The following is a 23,945-nucleotide window of genomic DNA, read 5'->3' as shown; positions in this document are numbered from 1 at the left end:
GTAAATTAAAAAGCATCTTTGTAACTCGCGGACCAAGATGGGGGACCCGAATCATAATGCTGATAACTTGGTCGAAATTGGATTCGTGCAGGAGATATAGATCTAGATGGATTTCTTAATGAACATGATAGCACTTTACAGGCATTTACGACCTTGTAATTAAAGGGCCAAAAGAAACATATCGAGTGGCACGGTGGGAGAAAAAAAAAGAAGAAGAAAGGGGAAGATGATTGTGGGAAGCATTGATGCGTCAACTGCCGTAAGGCATGGGAACAGGGCCACCTGGGGAATCTGGCTTTCTCGCTGTCAACACTTCGACACCATCCTCGGTTACTAGCAGAGTATGCTCTGTAACAAATTAGCACACTTCATTGATACCATCATCTTTAGAGACGCAAAGAGAAAGCAGTCCTGGAGACGTGTTCCATACCAAATTGGGCTGTCCTCTTCCCATCAACTGTCGTCGCCGTCCAGTTGTCCGGCCAAGTGACATCGTGGAAACTACCAAGGGCAATCATGGGCTCGATCGTAAACGTCATGCCGGGTTTCGCCACTCCAACTGCCCTGTTCTTGGCGTAGTGGAGGATGTCGGGCGGACAGTGGAAGAAGTGGTTGATGCCATGTCCACAGTAAGCCCGCACGACGCTGCATCCGCTTCCCCTGGCTCGTTTCTCAATGATGTTCCCAAACTCCCTGAAGAGCGCACCAGGTTTTACGGCCTTGATAGCTTCATCGAGGCACTCTCGTGCGGCTTCGACGACACGGACTGAGTCTGGGTCATTCTTTGCTCGGTCGCCAACGTAGTAGGTTTCATTGACGTCGCCATGGTGGCCATCATGATAGAGGGATATATCCAGGTTGATGATATCGCCGTCCAGAAGGACACGTTGATCGGGTATGCCGTGGCAAATCACCTCGTTAGGAGAGGTGCACATGGACTTGGGGAAATGGTTGTAGTTCAACGGAGACGGATAGGCCTGGAGAAGTCAGTCACTCACACACACACACACACACACACACACACACACACACACACACATAGTCTTGGCAACTTTAAGAGATGTACGGAAGTAACGCACGTTTCGCTCTATGCACGCTGCGTGAACGATCTCGTCCAGCTGGTCGGTGGTGATGCCAGGGCGGACTGCCGCTGCTGCAATGTCCAACACCTCCCGTGTCAGTCGACAGACTTTTCGCATGCTCGCCTGTCCCTTCGCATCTAGTATCTCAGCCTTGTTTCTCCTTCTCATCGATGGCGGATACTTTGGGATTCCATCTTTCCACCAGTCGGGCGCAGGAATGGACTTTGGGACTGAACGTCGAGGCGACAGCGGATAGACAGGTCGTACGGATCCTGTGAATCTGAAATTCGGAAATGGGTTGTAGTAACCGGATGCTGTGTCATTTGTGAGTCCTCACATCTGTGGGGCAAGGCAGTATTGGAGAGCCTACTACTCTGTACTTTATGGACTGTTTTGTGCTCGGCCTGGACATACAGCGTCAACAGCAGGTTAATTTCTCCATCTTGACCTTGACTTCCTCCTCTGAACTGTACCATGTGCTTACCCAGTTTGTCTTGAAGCATTCCTGAGAGCAGAAGTAACTGCCTTCAATATTTCGCTTTAGGCACGTTGGACATTGCAAAGACCCGGCTGCATTGCGACAGCCGATGCCTGAGCAGTGTCTTTCCATTGGGGATGGTTTGGCGCTGTATTGAGACAACTAGGAAGAAACAAAATATAGAAATGGAAATAAAAACAAAAGAAATAAGATCAAGAATGGCGGGTTGGTTCCATTCCTGATTTGGGATAATTATCTGAACGACGTAGGCGCTGGTTCTCGCTGCGCCCATCGGCCAGCACAAAATCTTCCCGCGCCCTTCGGTCGGCATAAAGTCTTGGCACGCCGTTCCGCAGATTTTTGTCTCCGAGGTATCGTCAAGCGAGCGAATGATGCCCCTATGCACATCCCTGTTTGATAGCATGCTGTCTAATGAAGACTGAAACTCAACACCAGGCAGGCCATGCCAGCTGAGGATAGTATGTTTTCAACAGGTCCTCGTTTCCCAAGCCTTGCTGCTGGAACCTTGATTACATCATAGCATCTCGCCTTTCTAGTTCCAACGCGCCGCCGTCCCCCACCTCTCTCGGAGTACGCTTTTGCCCCCACTACGCGACTGAGTTCGCCCGCCTATCATCGGCCCCAAGCGTGGCCTCAACGGTTACTGCGAGAAGACCTGGATGGCGCGCTGAATGGCAAATAATGGCGGACGACGTGGGTTTGACTTGTTGTTTGCGTAATTAGACGGGCGGTCAATCCTCAAAATGGTTCTCCTCTAATAATCAATATCACCAGTGACATAACTGATTATCAATCCCCCGAGAAACAAAAGCAAGGGGTTCTGCCTGGTCCCTTGTTTTTTATACTACTAGAGAATATGAGTTTGGCTTCCTCGGGAAACTTTAGGCTAACCCATGCTAAACATCCACTGGCACTCCCGCCCGTATCAAAGAACAAAGGACATTGGTGGTGCAGATCTCGCCTTCCCGTTCCATCTCAACCTAATGACGTGTAATCTTGGCCAATCATATTGTCTGCAGCTTTCAAACCTGAACGCCCAACCTGGATTTGGCTTGACGTGTGACATTTATGTGGTATGCTGTCTTATAATTACACTTCATTGTGGACGACCCTGAAACGGCCCAGGGTAATCAGTCAACGGTCAAACCTGTACTGACGCCGTATGCAATGATGACGTGGGAAAGCGCCTGATACAAGACTGGATTTTCCACCACGCCTCGCTTCTGACAACGAGGGGCTGCTATTCAAAAGGAAACCAGCCAAGGAGGCCCGGAAAATAAGCATTTTGCCGTAGGGAAATTACACGTGGGATCGGCATCACAGTATTAGAAATCTGAAGTTCCATCATAGAAGTCAATGCCAGACGGGGTCATCATTTTGCGCAAGTTGTAAAGATTCCTGTCCTGAATGAAGACATGGCGGCTGTTTCCCCTGCAAGCCATATGAACGATACAACTCTTGAGTCCATGCCAGTAATCGGTATTCTTACCACACACGCTCCCACTCTGAAAATATATCCATGTCTTAGTAACTAACCAGATCTAGGGTCGATTCCGAACCGGCCTGCTTAGAAGACGTTGGGCTCAAGACGACCACAGTAAACTCACGAGACTTGGTCCAAGAAGAGACGGGATATGATGTCTATCGGGCCGGAATAAGATGATAACTAAGGTACTTGGTCTGTAATACAACTTAAGAATATCAACCACATCACACCGTATAGATACAGACTGCAGTGGCCCTGCAGCACAGTCAGGTAGTAAGTTGATGGGGGTTACTTTGAGGGCGGGCATGGCTCAGCTCCAATGGGTGGCCATTTTTATCCACGAGACCTATCGCCATGTTCAACCACTTAAGTGGTGCACTCGACATGGTAGCAGCGGGCGGTCCGTTGGCGCCAGCGTTGAACCGGCCTTGGTCGATCGATCGTAGTGCATTAGCGTCAAACAGGGGTCCATCCCCTTTTGGCTCGAGCGAGATTTCCTAAACGGGCAATTAATCGGTGGCTCAACCAACGTGCTTCCGTCAGAGCAAGCGTCACGTCGTGTTGGAGTCCCTGAACAGGGCCGGATACCCGGGGTATGATGTGTGAATCATGAGCTCACGAAAACGAACACATCTATTTCCATGCTGTGATTGGTCTATGCATGTCACCTCCCTTCAACCATCTTTGAGCATATTTTACGGACCAGTTGAGGGTAGTAGTGAACGGAGGTTGTATCATGAAACAACATTATGAAATAATGATCTAAACAGTGACATAGGTCGACGAGAATGACCGACACCAGCCGGTAAACAGCTTTAGATCAAGCATCTGGGATGGCTCCAGACCCTGCATCTCGCAAGATATATACCTAGGTCCTGTTCAGTTCGAGCACAATCAACTTTCTCCCAAACAATACATGGCTTGAATGTTAAACCCAGGCCTCAATCATCTATACAACTCTTAGTCACAAGTATGTTAGGTCTGCGCAATAGCTTCCCTGGTGTGTTTCCACTCTCCCTTTCTGTCACGGCTCGATCCTAACGCGAGTATCCCAGGCCACAGACTTCATAACAATTTCAGCGCGAAATCGCACTCACTAAACCCCGACGACATCGACGACGACGACATGGCAGAAATCTCTAGCCGCGGAGCCATGGACGGCATCCGCATCGGGCACCAGGAGTCCATGTACGGGTGGTCCGATAAATTCCAAACATCGGCCGAGCACATCAGCTCGCCCGAGAGCATGAGCTCGGCAAGCGACTCGGAGAAAACCAGGTCGGCCAGCGAAGATGCGTATTCGATGACGACATTGTCACGGAGGTCCACCAGAGCCTACTCGTTCCAGGCAAATGGTATCAAGGACGTGTACATGGACATCAGGCACAACCTGCGCATGCTCGATGAATACACTTACACGGACAAGCATTTCGAGCAGCTCAGCTACGAGTCTTACCGAAACTTTGTGGCCAACGAGCGACTCGTCCGCATGCCGCGAAGGGGCAGCTTCGGGGACCGGGCGTTGCGTGCTGCCCAGATCTTCGGCGAGAACCTGTGGAACTTTGGCGTGGCCATTGAGCATTTCTGCCCCGACACCAGGGCGGCCTCCGTCACCGGTCTCGCCAGCTGCCAGATCCTGCTCGAGGTAAGCAAAGCAGCTAGCTCACTTCTTTCCTGTCAGTATATGATGGCAAGCTAACAAGTAGAATTACAGATTGACAACAACCACAAGGCTTTGGTTCCCACTTTCCATGCCCTCAATGAGCTGGCGCTCTTGGTGTCGCAGTTAATCCAGATTGAAGACATATTCAAGCAGGAGTCATCAAGCCAAGCTAGGTATAGCACCGTTGAGCTGTATTCGCATCTGATCCGCCTCATTGGAGACATTGCCATTTACTACACGAAGAAGATCGACAGCCTATCGGGCGATAGTGTCAATGTCAACTTTGACTCCATCTTCGGCGACCAGATGGCCAACATCGGAGGTCTCAGGGACAAAATCGTCGGCGACATCTGGAAGGGGAAGCTCGGACATAAGAGCGAAGGGCTCACTTCGGTTCGTCGAAGTCTGAAAGATGATCTTCCAGCCGAGCCTTCTTTTCGCGATCAGATCACCGAGAGCATGAGGCGTGCCGAGGACACGTGTGAGTGGTTCAAGAGCCACCTCGCCGAGTTTCTCCGCGGCACCGACAAGGTCTTTACGATAACCGGCCCCGTGGGGAGCGGGAAGACGGTCCTTGCCCACTGGATTACGGAGCGACTCCAGCGTCCGCTGGACCACGAGCGTTACTCAACTCTGCACCACACGTTCCGTAAGTCATAGTTATCTTCCCATTGCAATTCATCGAGTCTGACAAAATCCAGCCTTCGACTCCCCGAAGGACGCCACCACCTTGTCCTTCTTGAAGAGCACCCTGTCCCAGCTTCTGGAGAGGAATGTTGGAGATGTCCATTTGTACGAGAAACTCGTCACTGCCTTCACTGGGTTTGACGAGTCGAAGGACACCAGGAAACTGGAATCGGGCCTGTGGACGGCCCTGGAGGCGGGGTTGTCCACAGCAGCGGACCGTGGGCATCCGCTTGTCCTTGTCGTTGACGGGTTTGACGAAATCACCGACGTCAGCCCTTCGGTCTTCCACAAGACACTGCGAGAACACATTGGGAAGCAAAACACCACCCGCGCCATCACGCTGTCGGGGCCGGCCCCCCACATTACTGATGGTAGCAAGCATCTCAACCTCACTCGGGATCTACTAGTCGAAGACATCCGAGCCTTCCTGTGGCAGCGGCTATCGGGCCTGAAGACGTTCATGGCACTGAGTGAATACTTGAGGGACCGAGCCGTGGAAGATCTCACCCAGAAGGCAGAGGGCTCGTTCCTGTGGGCCACGAGCACCTCCGATCTACTGGCGAAGCAGACCTCGGTTGAGCTGCTCTCGAAGACAGTCCAGGCCTTGAGGCCTGGCCTGGATGGCGTATTGCAGAAACTGATCGCAACCCTCCCGCTGAAGACCGAGCCGACTCATCGCTTGCTTACCTTCATGCTTGTGGCCGAACGCCCATTGGCCACCGCTGAGCTCTCTGAACTCCTTCAAGTCGATATTAAGAAGCGGGAGCTCGGCAATGCTATCGACTCAGCCAAGGAGCTATCACGGAACTGCACCGGCATTGCCACGGTGCAGGATGGGCGGGCTCATTTCAAGGCCAAGGCGATCAAGGGCTTCATGACGAATCTGATGGGCAAATCGCTGCCTTCCATGGAGGAAGGCCAGCGCCAGATCACTGTGAGCCTGCTTCTGTATGCAAAGCTGAGCTTGGTCGATTCCTACGAGCCATCATTCGAGGATCCGGAATCGGAGCTCGTCGACAAATACTTCCAATCCTACCCACTCTTGGAATATGCCGTGACGAGCTGGACCCATCATTTCCGCTCTTCCATTCCCTCGATTGACAAGGATGAAATTTCCTTGACTTCCGAGTTCAAGGACATATTCCCCGACTCCGTTCTACTGGCTCAGCTTGAGAGCAGCTGCTGGGAGAAGCTCCCGACGGAGGAGCTCATCAGTCGCCATTCGCTTGCCCTGAATATCAGGGCGGCTTGCTTCCAAGACAAGGGCCTCTCGACTCTGCAGACGCTGATGAATTTGGGGAACATCTATTACACGTACACGCCCGATGCAGCCACGGCGGCTCGATTCTTCTACAGGGCGGCGAACCTCAGCCAACATATCCTCCCCCGGTCCAGCAACGTGACGGTCATGTGCGCCGTCCGCTTCCTGCAGACCACGGAAGCGATCAACTTCACCGAGCGCACGGAGCTGGCTACCTGGAGAATCGGCATGATCGAGTTCATGATCGAGTTCTCCAAAACCAAGTATGGCTCCAACAGCAAAGCCGTGCTCAAGTGGTACCAGATGCTGGCTGAGCTGTACGTCAATATCAACGAGGAACACAACGCCGCCGTCACATACAAGTCGATCTACGAGATCATCGTCGTTCTCGAAGGCAAACACTCCCCCCGAGCAAAGGCCGTGGGCGAGCGGTTCCGCGGCATGGACATTGTCCTCCGAGGGCAGGGCAACAAGCAAGACATCAAGGAAGTCGAAGACATGCTGCTCGAAACAAGCGAGAGCGTGCATGAAGGAGACACGGCCAATATCGACACCCGATTGCATCTGGTGTCTCTCTACATGTCCCACCAGCAATGGGCGCAGGCGGAGGAAACCTTGATCGTCCTTTGGCAGCACATCTCAGAGGCTTGCCGTGTCAAAGCCAATTACAAGCTTCGCATGAGCCAGCTCCAAGTTGCCACCGAGTACGCCAAGCTTCTCCGCCGGATGAAGCGTGACGACGAGGCCGTGGGAATCCTCACTTGTGTCTGGGTCGAATACGAGAACCAAACATTCGAGGATACCGCCATGACGTTGCACATCAAGGAAATCGGCGAACTGTTCAGGACATTCGGCATCTTAGACGTTGCCTTGACTGTCTTCTCCAAAGTGTGGACTTGGTTCAAGAGCAAGGGCAAGACGACGCACAAGGAGGCTGTCAAGACAACGACCCTGATCACAGAGGTTGCGGACGAAATCACCACCACCACCACCACTACCATCGTCACAACTGAGTCGACGTTGGCCGTGCTCAGGGAGACGTACGAAATCCACTACACCCGCTGCAAGGGCAGCCAAGTCGACGCCGCCTTCTTCAAGTCATTCTCTTCCCTCGTCAAGGTCTACCTGAACTTGGAGAACTGGGCACAAGCTGAGACCGTCATCAAGCAGGCGCTTGTGCTTACTTGGAAGGCTGTCCTCAGTGGAGAAGCCACCCTAAGACCGAGCCAGCAGTTCACCAACGAGACCCTCACAGCAGCGACGTACCTCGGCCTTTGCTACCAACGCCAGGGGAAGGTCAAGGATGCCGAGGAAATCTATCTCCGAGTCTTCCGCGTGTGCTTGTCGTCGTTCAACCCCGAAGACAAGCGAGTCCAAGACTCTCTTGTGAACGTCGTCGGGTTCTACACGGAGCAAAACCGGCAGGACAAGATCATCGATGTCTACAAGGAGCTTCTCGACAAGTACCGCAAGCACCTGGGAGCTTCCCACAAGTCGACAATTGAACTCTTGTACACGCTGGCGTCCAAGTGCAGAGGCCTCAACCGCAAAGAGGAGTACACGTACTACGCCGAGATCGTCACGGCGCTGAGCAAGTCCAAGAAATACTGCCACCCCGACGCCCAGAAAGCCGCCCTGATGCTGATCGACCACTACTACGAAGAGCAGTCTTGGTCCGAACTCCAGCACATCTGCTCCCTTCTCTGGCAGAGCTTTGTGAACCACCACGAGGAGTGCAGGTTTGAAGAGCACCAGATTGAGCTCCTCTATTCGCGATACTCGCATGTTCTGCAGTCGCACGCCAACGTCGACTACTCGGCTCTCTACAAGTTGGCGCAGGAGTACTACTCAACATCATCGACCGTGTTTGGCTCCTCGTCCAGCATTGTGCGCAAGGCCATGTTTTCGTATGCCGAGGTCTGCGAGCGCGACGAGAAGCATTATCAGGAGTCCGTGTCGGCTTACGAGGACCTGATCAAGTGGATGAGCACGACACAATTGGAGACGACCGCTGTCAAGGAGACAGAAATTGCGACCATGAAGACGAGACTCTCAACGGTGTACTTCAGGCTCATCACCTCGGGCACACAGATATCGACCACTTCCGTTGAGCGAGCCATTACCCTGTTCCTAGAGGCCCACACACAATTAGTGGCTCGGCTTGGATTCTGGCACGAGTCTACATTGGCCAAGCTCAGGGAGACCGTCCTCCTCTACCAGAAGCTGGACAGCAACCGGTCCCGCGCAAACATCTCTCAGCTCTTGCAGACCTCCTTCATGGGCATACTCACCTCCTCCGTCACCTCGGTGCAGCTCTTCACGGCCGCGTCGACACTGGCTAGCATCTACGTTTCCGCAGGGCTGGTCGAGGAGGCCAAGGACCTAACCATCCAAGTCCAACACCTCATCGTCCTCGGTGACTCATTCGACTCAGCAGGCATCACGCTCAAGCCGGAAGCCACCATCGGCAAAGGCGGATTCGCCTTCCTCACGGCCTTCGCCCAGAACCTCTCGCAGGACGCGACATGGACACACTCCGAGTCCATGGCGCTCCGCCTCGTCGAGATGTCCCTGTACGAGCAGTACGCCCGCGCCATCGCGGAGGAGGAAGAGACCGCCGGGGACGACGCCGCCCGGACCGGCATCCGAAAGGTCCTGGAGCGCGGCGGCAGGCTGCGAGCCCTGTGGCACGATCCCAAGATGGGCGACCACACGTCGCTCGTGCGGGCGCTCGACCAGCGCATGTTCCAGCTGTTCAAGGCCAAGTACGGGAAGCAGCTCGTCGGCGCCGAGGACAACGCGGCCCGCGAGCTATATCTCGCGCTTGTCGTCGGGCTCGGGCGGACGCAGTCCAAGGTGGAGATCTCGGAGCTGTCGTGCAGGGCTGGCAATGAGAGGGTTGTGCAGCTGCTCGAGAAGGGGGACTTCAAGCGTGCGAATCAGGTCGCGCGGTGTGTCTTCAACTTTGGAAACAAGCAGGGATTCTACCACGACATCCACAACCTGCAGTACGGGTACAGATTGGCTGAGTACATGGCTGGAATTGACGTTCGAGCACCCACCGATTCCAAGCTGCGCGACGAGATGGCCAAGACGTCGAGGGAGATCACATCCACGGTTATGGAAATCTTCCGCGCCGAAGGAATCGAGTTTGTCAGACTCAAGTTCAAGGATATCGCCGCCATAGTGCGACTGCTTGGAGCTCAGCACGATTACAAGGATCTCGAGGTATGTTGCCGTTACCTTCCAGCACTTGTGTTTTCATTTCATATGCAGATTACATGTACTAACCTCTACCGCAGCACATCCTCCTCGAGCTCTGGCACTCGCGCGAAGTCCGCGACTGGGACCCATCCCGCGTCCTCAGCATCGGCCGCCTCCTCGTGCACGCCCACCAGGCCAACCACAACCTCGCCGCCGCCATCTCCATGTGCGACCGCCTCCGCTACAACCTGCACCGCAGCAAGGGCCGCCTCGACCCGGCCTCCCTCTTCGCCTCGGAGCTTCTCGCCGCCCTCTACACCACCGGCGACCCGGCCCGCCCCGCAGAGACAAAGCGCCCCGACCGCGCCATGGCCATCTACGAGGAGGTCCTGCGCGAGGTCGACGCGGCCTGCGCACACCAACACCGCCGCCCCGGAGACGCCGAGTCCAAGGCATTGGCCGCCACGGCGACGCGTTACCTCGACCTCCTCCGGCGCGCGCACCTCCGCATGGGCGGGGGCTGGACCAAGGACAGGCGAGAGTTTGAGGAGCTGCATGGCAGGTTGGCGAGCAGGCTGGGGTTGCGGGTGCAGGGGCCGGACGCGTGGGCTGCCGAGGGACGTTCGGGGCAACAGGTGGATGCGCTGGGCACGTATGAGCCGCCCAAGGAGTGGCGGTTGGATGAGGGGCTGTTCGGGGAGGAGGTGCGGGCAAAATGAAGGCCGGGGTTGGCTGGCTGATGCTGGCCCCGGAAATAGCTGTCTGGCTGCAGTTCTGCTCGGCGCTGTCACTCGTTTGTATAGCTGTTGCGTTGACCGCGGAGACGGACTAGTGTTTTTATGTATGCTCAAGGTTGTTTTGTCTTGGTTGGATCAGAGATTGCAAATAGTAATGTTTCAAATCAATTCCCATGAATGCTTCTTTCACTACCACTATTGCAGCCCAGGTCCATCAGCATGTTATCAGTACTTTGTTAACTGTTTATAGCTGTCCCTTCACAAAGCCAGTGCCTTAACAAGCTTGGCAGTAGTACCATCTGGTCTCGGCTTGTTGCTCTGGTACTCATCCGTGTTTGTAAACCAGGTTCGACTTATCAAACCCAACGCCTATCTGCCTGCCTGGGCTCCTCCAGCATTCTATCCTACCAAGGTCACATCGACACGTCTCCGACCATGCTCTGCCACGCCTTGCCACGTGTGCATAAAATCGGGCAGTTGGTTGCGTCCCTCGACCAACCTAAGTCTGTCCAAACCAAGTGGATGGACATACAGGGGTGTTTCCACGGGCAGTGGCCCTCCCTGGGTGACGCCCTTGGCGCTGAGAATATCATCTCGCACGGTCTGAAGCCACGGATGGACCGTCGTGACAAAGTCGTGGATCGTCACGAAGGGTTGCGTTGACGCTCTTACTACAAGCGGAGGTGTAGCATTGGGTCGATCCTCGTTGCAGCAGCGCATGAGCTTGCGTCCCTCACCGTCGTCTCCTCCCGTATGTTCCCAGTGCCCTTCTTCGTTGTCCTCTTGCATTTCCGCTGCCCACGCCGTCCCATCGGGGTGGTCGTCGGCGTGAGGGACATGCAACTCAGCCCAGTCTGCTTCCCACTGTTCCAGGTCGTCTTGCCTCACCGTGATGGATGAGACTGGCGGTTCGGTGACGGCCAGGGTGGAGATAGGGTGGAAGGATTGCGTGTTTATGCGGTACGGCTGCTGGCCGGAGGAAGTATCCACGTCATCGACGACTTGGATACATGTGCTGAACGGGCCAAAGGGCTTCCACTGGAGTCGCAGCATGTCCATCGAGCTGAGAACCACGTGGTTAGAGTCGCGGATCGACTCGAATGAAGGTAACTCTGAGCTCGTCATGGTGTTGAGGCAGGTTGGTTGTTGGCAAGGGCAAGGATAGAGACTCGGTGTAAAAGATCTCTGCTTAGCTACCTTTGCTGAGAATAAAGCAGGCTTTCTGTATTAATGGGGTTACACAGAACCCGTGACGATGGGCTTATGTACATGTAGACAGATTACGTATAATTAATAGGCTAAATCAAGTGTTTCTGATAAGGCTGTGCCGCAGGTTTCATTATGAGAGCAATTATAATATTTGTCTCTTGTAATTATACAGAGGGGGTACTGCCTTGCAACCTATCACTCACAACTCTAGTAGGTAGGTAGGCAAAGTTAAAATCCATCAAGTAGAAAGAAAATAAGTATATAGTGTTTAGTTAAGTTTATATATATTTTTCTTCTATTTCATTATGTGACTCTTTATAGCTGTATTCATGTTTCCGAAGCATATCAAAGCATGCTAGTTCTTGCCACCAAGGGCTGCAATGCTGTGAGCAGGAAATAAGGTTTCTCGAGGTTGTGTTACGCGCCTACACCTTGCGAGCCACCAACCCCACTGTAGTTATCCTGGTCAAACCCCATAGCTCCCAGGGGCCACCGACGACGGAGAGGACGGGGAGGAACTCCAACCCCGCCAACCCCCGCCCACGCCCCCAACAGCTGAGGACTGGGAGAGGTGGCTAGCCAGTGGCCTAGCTATGGCAACGCTCTGTCCCTCGGGCCGAGGATCTTGGTCTTGATGAGCGCGTGCTGAGGGTGCCTACGAAGACAGCCAGATGCCGAGCCCGGCTTATGGCGAGCTGTTGCCCCGAGCTGCTCGCTTCTTTTGACTCTGCTCTGAGGAGCAAGATGCTGTCAACGGGGCAAAGTATCCTCGAGTAACCGAGCTTATCTGCTATTCGAGGCCATCTTCGGGCAACGCTTGTGTTAGAGGTACGAACGGGATTGCAATACTGGCGCGAGTGACAATCACGATGCCGGCGTCCTTGACAAGAGTCGATGGCCAGCTCGAGGATGGCCCCTGTCGAGTACGGATTCGGATGGTAGTAGTTGACGAATTGAAGATGTGGAAGTGCGGGGCTTGGCGAATAAAAGCAGCCCCTTTCGCTGATCGGTGATACTTGGTGGGTTTGTAATCTTGTACAAATGCATTTCTACCAGTCGGCAGTTGTTTAGCAGCCCGAGGTTTAGCCACGGAAGGCACCACAGCATGGTAGAGTAGTAGTATTAAAAGGGTGGACAAGCAGCCAAGACATGGTGATCCATCTATCTGCCCCAGCCATTTACCCTCCTGTCGCTCACGACACTCAGCACTAATGGGTCTCGGAGTCCTCGACGACCACCACCTGGAGCACGTCCCTGGGACGGCTCTCCTGACCGATGTTATCGACGCGCAACATCACCACCACCACGGCGCGGTCGACACGTCGCGGCTCCGGCATGGCACGGGACGCAATGCGGATGTTGTGCTCGTACCGCAGCCATCAGACAGTCCCAACGACCCGCTCAACTGGCCTCTTTGGCGCAAGGACCTGATGCTGTTCTTCATCTGCATCGACACGGCTGTCGTCGGCGCGTGGGGCCCTATGATTAGCCCTGGTTATGCGCAGATGGCAGCCGACTGGAACATGTCATATAACGCCCTCAACGGCGGACTTGGCTGGGGCGTGTTTGTGATTGGCGTCTCCTGCTTTTTCACAAACTCGCTGGCGGTCATCTGGGGTCGGCGGCCGGTGTTCCTGCTGGGCAACTTGCTGCTATTCATCAGCAGTTTGTGGGGGTACTTTGCGCATTCGTATTCGTCGCTGCTGGCGTCGAGAATCGTCGGCTGCATTGGTATGTCGCCGTTTGAGGTTCTCGTCACCACCACCATCGCCGACATTTATTTTGTCCACGAGCGCGGGCTGCGCCTCGCCATGTGGGGCCTCTGCCTTTCCGTGGGTGTCGGCGGCGGAGTTATTATCTCGGGCTACATCATCGAGGACGCCGGTTGGAATTGGACATATGGAGTCTGCGCCATCATTTTTGGCGTCTGGATCGTTGTCCTCTTCTTGTTCTGCCCCGAGACGGCCTACCGCCGAGACCCCTCGCTCAACCTCGATCTCGGCATACAAGATGCGGCCGGGGACTTGGCAGAGAAACGGCTGGCCAAGGGGGACGACGGGGTCGGCGATGCGACTGATGAGCAGTGCGTGGAGAATGCCTCCGCCACCGCAGTTGACGATAACGTCAACGGACCACCCGAGCCACGGCACAGCTTCTGGCAGGACCTGAAGATCTTCCACGGCCGACAAAGCGACGACGCGTACTGGAAAGTGCTGACGCGGCCCCTGTTAATGCTGGTCTTCCCGCAGGTGCTGTTCTCCTTCTTCGCATACGGCTTGACTACTTCGTGGCTTGTCGTCGTCGGCGGCGTCTTGTCTCAGATTTTCAGCGCACCACCGTACAACTTCAGTGTGTCTGGGGTCGGGCTTGTCTCCGTCAGCACTCTCATCGGGTCCATCATCGGAGCCTTCGTTACGGGCCCGCTGGCTGACTGGGTCGCCAAGTTCATGGCGCGACGAAACGGAGGAATATACGAACCCGAGTTTCGCCTCGTCATCATCGTTGTGTCTCTGGTTCTGGGAGGCTTGTCCTTCTTTGGCTTTGGCTGGTCGCTGTCAGTGCAGGATCCGTGGATCGGCCCCGTCATCTTCTACGGCCTGCAATACTTCAGCGTTGGCTTCATGACGATTGCCGTCTATGGCTATCTCACCGACTGCCACCGTGACAAGGCGCCCGAAGCGTTTGCGGCCATCAATCTGCGGAACATCTACTCGTTCGGCATGAACTACTTTATCTCCGACTGGATCTCGTCCCAAGGACCGAAGGAAGTTTTCTGTATTGTCGGTGGCGTCCATGTCTTCATCTGCTTGTGCGCCATCCCCATGTACATCTTTGGCAAGAGATGCAGGAGCTGGACCAGCCGGGTTGAGATCTTCCAGAAGGTGATGCGAGCTTGATACAGGGGGGAATACAAGTCAATCGAGGTTAGACGCCAAGGGAATGGCTTTGGCAATCACAACCATGAAGTCAAGCTTCCGAGTTCCAGCCAAGGACTGCAATAAATTTAACCCTCTTGGCGGACTTGGTATGGCTACTGCTCCCTCAGCAACTACTTGGCGAGTCTGGTAATTACCAAATAAGTGCCATAAGTGGTTTCATGCTGTCGAAACACGAGCACATTTACACCCACCACATTGAGACTGGTGATAATCACCAGGAACTGCTAATATGTAACAGTGACTCTAGAATGAATTCCCCGTGTGCTCTACTCTGCGTTTATCCAATTGATAGCAAGGATGTGCCTTTCTCGAAGGCTCTCAGAAGACAGCGGCAACAAGTCTCCGATTTACCAGACCATAATATTCCGGGTAAACGGCCTGAAACCACACCATCTGTGCCGAGCCGTCGATCACTTAGAAACAGTCATATGAGCAACTGTCCATTTCTCCTGCTCGGCCAAAATTTTTTTTTTCTTTCTCGTTTCTTTTCATTCTCGTTTCTTTTCTAACCCTAATCATGGCCGCGTAACCATGCTTAATCCTGAAGCACGACCTTGGAACTGGCGACTGGTCGCTAGCCTGAGTATTCTCGCTTTGACGGACTCGGTCTGGGGTGTTGACAACGTTGACTGGAAACCTGACACGGCAGAATGCAACTTAAACATTCCGCTCACACTCCAACCCGATGCCCAGTTTGGATGCCCAATCCCCATTGACGATACGGTTGAGCTGCGCCCCGTGAGATGGTCACCGTGGACGCACCTCCCACTCTGTGTGAACGCCACGGCTGATCCTGCCGCAAAATACTGCGTCTTCACCAATTCCCGGCATGGCGTCGGGGGCATCAGCTTGATCACAACGCCGCAGGTGGCGGCGGATAGCGTCGGGATATTGAACGAGCCTGTCCTTTCTAATGTTCGGCTGACCAACAACACGGAGAATGACAGCTCCGATGTCCCGTATGAAATGATCGACATGCCGGGCAAGGGCAAGGGCATCGTGGCCAAGCGACGCATCTCAAAGCACGAGACATTCATGGTCGACTATGCGTCGATGCTCGTCGACGTGAACTTCCCCTTTTTAGTGAAGCGGGAGCACGGGTACCCACTCCTTCACAGCGCGGCGGACCAACTGTCGGACCCGCAGAGGGTCTACGCACTTGGGAAGAGCGACGCACTGGCACGGGATGTCATAGAAAATGTGCTGAGGACAAATGCATTCCAGTCGAATTTCGCGAGTGTACCACATATAGTGCTCTATCCATTAGTTTCTGTAAGTCGCTGAATCTCCGTTCCGGCCAGGGAAGGGGTACTAATGCACCCCCTTAGAGAATCAACCACGCCTGCAGGCCAAAGTGAGTTCCGCCGCACATTGAAGCCTGTCGTGCGGGTAGCAAACTGACAGCTTTCCGTGCCAGTGCCTTCCAAAGATTCGTCCCGCGGAGCCTGGCCGCTACCGTGGCTGCCGCCCGGACAATCGAGCCGGGAGAAGAAATCACCATCAGCTGTGAGTACATAATTGCATGCACAGCCACCCCGCAAGGAAGGTTCTAACACAAAAGCTTTGACACCCTATAGATATTGGAGGCGGGAAAACTTTCGTCGACCGGCAAGCCGGCCTCAAAAGATGGGGATTCAAGTGCTCCTGCGACCTCTGCTCGGCACCGGGCAACGAAGTCTCCGCCTCGGACACGCGACGTCTGAAGATCCAGAGCAACCATGAGAAAGTAGTGAAGGCATACGAAAATAGAGACGCCGCCACGGCTGTAAAGCTCACGCACGACATACTAGACCTCATGAGAGAGGAGGATCTGTTCCTGCTATACGCCGAGCAGTACGAGAATCTAGCGAGGATATACTGGGCGAGCGGGAACAGGGAGAACGCCCAGAAGTACGCGAAAATGTCGATGGCGGAACTGGAGAAGCTAGGCTTCACCGAGTCTGAATCGGAGCAGCTGCAGCTGATTCTTGAAGAGTCTTGACGATGACTTGAAAGGCTAGCATCAAAATTACAGCCAAGAATATATTCAAATAGAATAATTGACTCTTGGGGTCCTGAATTGGCAACTTACTAGTAAGTTAGGTTTGGAAGACGGGCCTGGAAAGTGGCTTTCAAACTGGTCCCGCGGTGACACGCAGTGTGGAGGTGGCGATGACGCTCCGACCCGGGGATCTCCGGGTTGAAGTGGGTCCCGCCCACTCATGGTCGAGTAATTCAAAAGGCGGTGGTGGACCGTTCCGAACAACAGAAGCTAATGACCCCTGTAGCTGCATGGAATCGAGGCGAGAGGGACCCCTAGAAATAGGCCCATCCAGACGGGCGCCACCACGACCGATAGCCAGGCACAGGCACGAGATGCGCCTCATGCGCCTCACTTCGATAATGCAAGCCGAGCAGACAAACTCTTCACACTATCAGTGAAGCTCAGCTTTCCCGCCCTGGTCCTCTAACCCAATTCGTCGCCAGTGGAAATGTTCGTTACACTGGAAAACGGAACTTGTACGCGGATTCCACGGACCGTGAACCCCAGATCCCCCACACAGATATTTTTTGGGGATATGCTGCAATTTTTTGGCTCCTAATCATGTCCAACAAACTCCTTCCCTCATAAGTCCGCTGGTTGAGAGACCTCATTAACGCCAGCGGTCTGTCCTTCCGCATGACTTTCAACAACAAATGTCGGCACTGGCCTGCTCACTCCCGGAATCCTCAAAGTCGAACGTAGCTTTTTGGTCAGCCACTCAGCCCGACCACTAAGGCACACGTCTCCAATATATTGGCCAGCGGCAGTGTACTCGTTATTGTTGGTAAGTCGCTCGAACCGCGGACCTGACTGCACGTAGTCAGGGGTGAACTATTCTTTCGCTATTGCATATAGCGCCGGCCTAGCGTACCCGTAATTACCATGGTGCATTATTATTGAAAAAATCATGGGTCCTCCACCCACTGCAAGTAGGACTTTGGAAGATATGCGTGGAAAGTGGTTGATTGCAAGAAAAGTCCAGGCCCCTTTCGATTCGATATTCCCACCTCGCATCTTCTTCAGCTGGACAGCCGGCGTGAACAGAAAAAATAAATATTGCGACCAAAACCCACGCGGCTGAAAAGGAGACATGCGCTTTAGCGGGGCTCTCTCCAATCTTGTCTGCTACCCTAGACCCATGCTGCCCAAAAACGGACAAGCAGCCATGCCAAGATGGATTAGGGAAGCTGAGGCCAGTGCGCGTGCTGAAGTTAAACAGCAACCTACGGACGTACGCAAGCGGAAAGAACCCTCCGCCCGCGTGGTCTCGATTCTGTGCCAGCCAGGGCCATGCCAAGGGTGAGTTGCTACCGAATCTGTCTACTTGGGTCTGGAACCGCCAACGACCCCCAGCGCCACGGGTGGCTGACTGGGCGGCACTCACTGCGGTTTAGCGTCCACGGCACATGCATAGCTGAAGATGCCCAATCCGGATGGCCAATTTGAAGGTGCGCTAGACGCCGACCAAGGTGCATCTCGCCGACAAACTTCAAATTTGCAAGGCGATCATGTAGATAAACAGCATGATGGAGCCGCCAGTTTCCAAGCCTGGACTCGGCTATCTTCTCACCTCTAGCCATCCGTGCGCCAGCCCAGCACCACCGCCGTCGCGTCCTCCCACTGCATGTTTTGAGGCATCTTGACCTCAGTCCCTTCTTTATTGTGGACGCCGAGTTTCCACTTACACTCTTTTCAGCATTTCTTTCTCATTCCCTTGTCGGCCATGGTCCCGCCGCCTCTTCGCCAGCTGGTCCTTCTGGGACTGGCCGGTCTCGGGGGTTCCGGTGTGGTCGCTGCCGGGTCGGATGGCCTGACCTGCGTCGGGAAGGCCGATGACCAGGCCACATACAATGCCCCAAGCGGCGCCGCCTTCCAGATCCTGTGCGGCCTTGACTATGGTGGAGGCGATATGGCGGCCATTCAGACCGACACCTTCACCGCCTGTATCGACGCCTGCGACGCGGCCCCCGGCTGTATCGATGTTAGCTACGCGGGTACCTCCTGCTACCTGAAGAGCAACAAGCTTGATGCAGAGCCTAGCCAAAGAGACTGGGTGTGGACGGCGAAGAAGCAGACGACGACGACGACGCCGAGCCCTGACAACGCGCCGACTTGCGTTGACAAGGCTAGCGACAAATCCACCTACACCACCGCTAGCGGCGCCGCGTTCCAGATCCTCTGTGGTGTTGACTATAGTGGAGACGACATGGCAGCAACCAACACGCCCACGTTCGCGGGCTGCATGGACGCTTGCGCCGCCGCACCCGGGTGTGTCGATGTCAGCTACGTTGGCGAAGCCTGCTACATGAAGAAAAACCTCCGGGAGGCTAACGACCGAGACCATGTTTGGACCGCCAAGCTGATCGAGGTCGCCGACAACAAGCTTTCCTGCATAGACGGCTTGAGCAACGCCAAGGTTATCACTGCGGCCAGCGGTGACAGCTTTGAAATCACCTGCGGCAAGGACTACGCCGGCGGTGATCTGCTTGGCCTGTCGGCAGCCTCTTTCGAGGAGTGCATCGCGACCTGCGACTCCAACCCCGACTGTGTCAACGTCGCCTTCATTGCCCCATCTTGCTACCTCAAGCGCGAACAGAAGGAAGCCGTCGACAACCCGGCTGTCTGGGGCGCCGTACGCAAGGTTAAGCCTGCGCCTGTATCAAGCACACCATCCACACCCACGACGCCCGCAACCCCCACCGGCCCGGCCGTGGTGACGCCTCTCAATTGCGGTGACGGCAAGGTCAGCGATGGTCTCAAATACACGTCGGCACGCGGCGGACTCTATCAGATCATCTGCGGTGCCGACTATGGGGGCAACGATCTCACCGCCACCGCCGCCGCGACATTCGAGGAGTGCATTGCAGCCTGCGACGACAAGACGGAGTGTGTCGATGTCAGTTATGTCGCGCCATCCTGCTACCTGAAAAAGGCTCTCGGAGACCTGAACCCGGTTGGCCACGTGTGGACAGCCAAGCAACTCAGGTCGCCCAGGGATGTCTTCGCCTTCCCCACAGCCAGGCCGATGGATGTCGGCTCCGGTACCGAGACCTTCTTCTTCGAGGACGGGCCGATTCAGCTCGAGCCTGCGCCTATTGCCACCCTCGCCCCCGTCCCGCCCCCAGGCGTCAACTTGGCTGGCACCGGCGTTCTGACACCCGACCCGGTGGCTGAGCTCTGGTACAACGGCACCCAAAGCGACAGTGACGGCGCCGACCTGGGCCCCGTAACAGTCCGTGTCAACGTGACCTACATCTATCCCTCCATTGTCCTGGACCACTCCATCTTCATCAAGGACGTCGTCTGCGAGTCCGGCACGTTGCACGGCCGCTTCAACATCTCGTATCCCTACTACTTCGCCGAGTCCACTTGGCCGGCTGACGACGACGTCATCCTCATCACATCGGCCGCAAGCTGCGGCGCCAGCGACGACCAGACCGCCTTCTTTCTCGCTCATACCCTGTCCTTCCAAGACGAGACGCTGTCGTTCGAGGCGCTTGGACAAATCGTTGAGCTTGCCGATGTGTTCGCCGACTTGACGATTGACTTTGGAAACATCACTGTTTCGACCCCCGAAGAGGGCTCCGAGGGAGAGGACTCTTGTGGCTCCCCGTCGGCTGATACCCTCCGGGGCCTTCCAGCAGTGGCGTGCGGCACAAACTTCGACCAGGCACTCGATGACAGGCTGGGATACTACAGCACAGGTGGTGCTGACACCGAGGTAAGCCCATGCATGATCCAACCCAACATCAGGATGATGATTTCCGTTGCATTGTCTTTCCCTGATCTACATGACTGACCTCTGGTGCCTTTCCAACCCTAGACCGTGCTAGCACTCGCCTCCCCTACCGCTGCACATGAGGGCACCATCGAGGCGCGCGGCTTCTTCTCGTCGCTTATCAAGGCGGTGGTCAGTGTAGTCAAGGTTGTAGTTCAGGTCGTCACCACCGTTGTGAAGGCCGTCGCTGCCGTCGTCGTCAAAGCTGTTGAGTTCGTCGTGAACACGGCCGTGGCCGTGGCCAAGGTCACGGTCGCCCTCGCCGTGAACGCGGTCAAGCTGGTTGCGTTTGCCGTCACGGGCCAGTACGAGAACTCGCTCACGCTCCCCATCAGTCTCGTGGCCCCGTCTGCTGTGCAGGTTGACTCGCCCTGGGGCAAGGCCTTCCGCATCTACAGCTACGAAATGGGCGCGGACGACGGCGAGGTCTACTCCACAACCAAATCGGTGCTGGACAATCTCGTCGGTGAATTTGTCGGCTCGCCCAATCCTGTACCAGGCGTCGAGATGTTCTGTGTCAACTGCGGCGTCAAGGGCTCCGTCAAGGCCACCGGAAGGATCAACGCAACCCCCCTGAGCGGTATCAAGGAGGCGTCCATTGGCATCAGCGGAGACATGTACGTCGGCCTGTACCTGGGCGTAAACGCCTTCGCCAAGTGGGAAAAGGAGTGGGAGAAGGAGATCTTCGAGAAGGGTCTTCCGGGCTGGTCCATCCCCGGTATCGTCACGCTGGGCCCCAAGATCACCCTCAAGGCCAAGGCCATGGTCGGCGTCCAGGCCGAGGGTCAGATCCTCACTGGCGCCTCGCTCACCTGGCCCGGGTTCCAGGCCACGCTGGACATTGCTCACCCCGGCAAGTCTTCGCAGGGAGGATGGAAGCCGAATGTTGACCGCACCTTCCAGGTCCACGGAGGTGTCACCGCCACCGCTGCCATCGGCCTGCCTGTTGAGCTCTGGTTCGGCATTGACATCCTCAATGGCCTGTTCAAGGAAGGCGCTGCCCTTGTGGACTTCCCCGCCCTTACCGGCAAGGCCGAGTTCGAGATCAACGCGGGAACCGACGAGACCTCGGTCGGCACAGACGACTGCCTGGGCATCGCCTGGGAGATCAGCCTGACCAATGAGGTCTCTTTGGAGATCGACGATGGCCCCGAGTTCACACTTGCCGAGTGGGCTAGCCCTGCCTTGGCCGAGGGGTGCATCGGATGGACCCCGGGCAGCGGCACTGGTGGTGGAGGTGGAGGTCCAGGTCCAGGGGTTCCGGAGCTGCCTGGCGGAGATGATGATGGCCTCGTCAAGTGTCCCGAGTACAACAACCAGGTGTATACGGATGACAAGGGCAACCAGTGGCAGATCAAGTGCAACTCCGATTACATGGACTACGACACTCTCCGAGTCAAGATGGACACCATGGACGCGTGCATGGCTTGGTGTGCGTCGCAGTCCAACTGCGCGGGAGTGTCCTGGGACCCCCGGCAACCCCCCGAGTTAAACGTCAACTGCTGGGCACGATCCCGCGCAGGTCCAGCCCGCAACGGCGTCTACCACTCGATGATGCTGATGAGCCCGTTCGAGATCATCAGCGTCGTGTTCGGCACCGCCGAGATCACGACATTCGCCGTTCAGAACTGGCAGCTGGGCAACCGCCTCGAGATCAACACGAACACGAACTCGATATACCAGTCCATCACGAGGGCCCAAGACCCGATCTACGGCCTAGACAAGTCCATCTTCATGCTCTACCGGTACGGTGCCGAAACACGCTCTTGGGTCGGGAAAGAGAACTCGGGCACCATCACCATCCGCCCAGGCCCCATCTCGGCGGCCCCCTCGTCCAGCGCACTCATCCCGTCGTACTCGCGGCCTGCAGATGTGACCTGGATCCAAATTGTCGAGATCTGCTACGGTCTGAGCCAGATTCGGAGCCAGAACGTATGGAACCAACTGTATCTCGACTCCAAGAATCGTGCGCAGACTGGGATTGAAAACGCCCTGTTTGGCGATCCATGGGTCGGCCAGACGAAGAGCATGGTCGTCTGGTACAGGGACACCAGAAGCAGTCCCGACGGTCCTCTCTTCATGGCCACGGGCCTCGAGCATCAGTTCTTCAAACTGATGCGAAATGACGGCAGCTTCGCCAAGCGCTACCTAGCGCTTCCTCCAAGGGCGGCGAACTCTACGGGGCCCCTCTCAAACTCCACGGCACCCTTCTCGAATTCTACGGCACCCAACTCGAATTCCACAGTGTCCCAGCCGCCTACCAGCACCAACACCAACACCACCACGCTTCCCGAAGCGGCCCAGACCGCGGGCGAAGCCGAACCCGAACCCGGCTACGGCATCGCCACTGTCCGCGACACCACCGGCGCCCTGCAACTCCACCCAGCCAAAAACGGCAACCTCTTCCTTTCGGCCACCTCGGCAACCGATGACCTCAGCGTGCTTACCGACAGCGTCACCCTCAGCGCCGTGACCTTCGACAACGGCGTCGGCAACACGGACGCGCCGGCCTACCTCGTCAACGGCGACTCGGCCGGCCGCCTCCTCCACTACTTCCCCGACGAAGCCGCCGAGCTGGGCGCGTCGCGCCTCCGCCTCGCCACCTGGGACAAGCTGCCACTCGGGTCGCAGCTCGTCGACCTGGTCCCGTTCGCCGCGGGCACCGACCAGGAGATGCTCGTGGCCCTCGCCGCCACCGGCGAGTTCCTCTTCCCCGTCATGTGCGCCATCGAGGGCCAGCTGAACAAGGTGTTCCTCGTCAAGGACGCGGCCGACGGCGCGGCCATCTCGGCGGCCCTCGAGGCCGACGACGCCAAGTTTGTGGTTACTGGTGGCCAGGCGAGCCAGTGTGGACCGCTGGCGCTGGTGGCGAGTGTGGTGGAGACGGGGATGCCGGAGGATGATGGGGAGGGTGTGCCCGGGTTGCCGGTAGTGCCGGAGCGACGATGAGCGAGCTGGGGCTTGATTATGTGATACTGATAATGGGCTTGGATATTGCATTCCATCCATGACTTTGCATGTTGTCGGATTCAGAAAACGATAAATGCTCGCGGATATCACGATGGAGCTCGGATTGAGTGGGCTTGCAACACTGACAATTTCGTTTCTGTTCATAATTACACAATACATACTTTTTAAGTCGAAGAACATGGTGATGATGTACTTGCCTGTGCTCCCCTAGCTAAATTGTAAATCATCCGTCCTCATGTTGAAGTGGTGGGAAAGATGCTGGTTCTCTGTTCTAGTAGAATCTTGCCTTGTGAGTAATTACATGCAAGTTCAGGGCCCTCGCCCGGGGGGGGGGGGGGGGGGGGGGGGGGGGGGGGGGGGGGGGGGGGGGGGGGGGGGGGGGGGGGGGGGGGGGGGGGGGGCGGGGG

At 55.8% G+C, this 23,945-nt stretch overlaps 6 protein-coding genes across 6 annotated transcripts; 4 read left to right on the top strand and 2 right to left on the bottom strand.

Moving 5' to 3' along the window:
* Positions 1–250: 250 nt before the first annotated feature.
* QBC33DRAFT_581813 (peptidase M24, structural domain-containing protein) lies at positions 251–1,692 on the bottom strand (the record flags this gene model as incomplete). Its single annotated transcript, XM_060431284.1, has 5 exons — positions 251–348; positions 431–977; positions 1,080–1,396; positions 1,453–1,486; positions 1,567–1,692. 5 exons carry the CDS (start codon positions 1,690–1,692, stop codon positions 251–253), a joined length of 1,122 nt encoding a protein of 373 aa, XP_060278509.1.
* Positions 1,693–3,828: 2,136 nt separating this feature from the next.
* QBC33DRAFT_552216 (uncharacterized protein) lies at positions 3,829–10,798 on the top strand. Its single transcript, XM_060429281.1, has 4 exons — positions 3,829–4,712; positions 4,782–5,379; positions 5,432–9,906; positions 9,981–10,798. The coding sequence occupies exons 1-4, from the start codon at positions 4,194–4,196 to the stop codon at positions 10,599–10,601; spliced, it is 6,213 nt and encodes a 2,070-aa protein (XP_060278508.1). The 5' UTR covers positions 3,829–4,193; the 3' UTR covers positions 10,602–10,798.
* QBC33DRAFT_552213 (uncharacterized protein) lies at positions 10,799–11,926 on the bottom strand. Its single transcript, XM_060429280.1, has one exon. It carries the CDS (start codon positions 11,742–11,744, stop codon positions 11,019–11,021), a length of 726 nt encoding a protein of 241 aa, XP_060278507.1. The 5' UTR covers positions 11,745–11,926; the 3' UTR covers positions 10,799–11,018.
* A 1,078-nt stretch (positions 11,927–13,004) lies between these two features.
* Positions 13,005–14,725, top strand: QBC33DRAFT_501370 (major facilitator superfamily domain-containing protein; the record flags this gene model as incomplete). Its single annotated transcript, XM_060425701.1, has 1 exon — positions 13,005–14,725. Exon 1 carries the CDS (start codon positions 13,040–13,042, stop codon positions 14,723–14,725), a length of 1,686 nt encoding a protein of 561 aa, XP_060278506.1. The 5' UTR covers positions 13,005–13,039.
* Positions 14,726–15,254: 529 nt separating this feature from the next.
* Positions 15,255–16,827, top strand: QBC33DRAFT_614389 (uncharacterized protein). The gene is made up of 5 exons (XM_060432588.1): positions 15,255–15,350; positions 15,417–16,039; positions 16,096–16,121; positions 16,185–16,273; positions 16,345–16,827. The coding sequence occupies exons 1-5, from the start codon at positions 15,299–15,301 to the stop codon at positions 16,746–16,748; spliced, it is 1,194 nt and encodes a 397-aa protein (XP_060278505.1). The 5' UTR covers positions 15,255–15,298; the 3' UTR covers positions 16,749–16,827.
* A 1,686-nt stretch (positions 16,828–18,513) lies between these two features.
* On the top strand, positions 18,514–23,529 carry QBC33DRAFT_574295 (uncharacterized protein; the record flags this gene model as incomplete). The annotated part of the gene is made up of 2 exons (XM_060430747.1): positions 18,514–20,511; positions 20,614–23,529. 2 exons carry the CDS (start codon positions 18,514–18,516, stop codon positions 23,515–23,517), a joined length of 4,902 nt encoding a protein of 1,633 aa, XP_060278504.1. The 3' UTR covers positions 23,518–23,529.
* Between the last annotated feature and the right edge of the window lie 416 nt (positions 23,530–23,945).

The sequence above is a fragment of the Phialemonium atrogriseum genome, assembly GCF_030411735.1.
Source record: "Phialemonium atrogriseum strain 8032-3 unplaced genomic scaffold QBC33scaffold_43, whole genome shotgun sequence".
In the NCBI taxonomy this organism is placed as follows: Eukaryota; Fungi; Ascomycota; class Sordariomycetes; order Cephalothecales; family Cephalothecaceae; genus Phialemonium; species Phialemonium atrogriseum.
This window is presented reverse-complemented; position numbering and strand designations above follow the sequence as displayed.

Bases quoted from the DNA above. Each gene is read 5' to 3' on its own strand.
- QBC33DRAFT_552216 (XM_060429281.1), top strand. From the start codon at position 4,194: ATGGCAGAAATCTCTAGCCGCGGAGCCATGGACGGCATCCGCATCGGG. The intron at 4,713-4,781 runs GTAAGCAAAGCA...GTAGAATTACAG, and splicing joins GCTGCCAGATCCTGCTCGAG to ATTGACAACAACCACAAGGC. The intron at 9,907-9,980 runs GTATGTTGCCGT...CCTCTACCGCAG, and splicing joins ACGATTACAAGGATCTCGAG to CACATCCTCCTCGAGCTCTG.
- QBC33DRAFT_552213 (XM_060429280.1), bottom strand. From the start codon at position 11,744: ATGACGAGCTCAGAGTTACCTTCATTCGAGTCGATCCGCGACTCTAAC.
- QBC33DRAFT_614389 (XM_060432588.1), top strand. From the start codon at position 15,299: ATGCTTAATCCTGAAGCACGACCTTGGAACTGGCGACTGGTCGCTAGC. The intron at 16,122-16,184 runs GTGAGTTCCGCC...TTTCCGTGCCAG, and splicing joins AACCACGCCTGCAGGCCAAA to TGCCTTCCAAAGATTCGTCC. The intron at 16,274-16,344 runs GTGAGTACATAA...GACACCCTATAG, and splicing joins AGAAGAAATCACCATCAGCT to ATATTGGAGGCGGGAAAACT.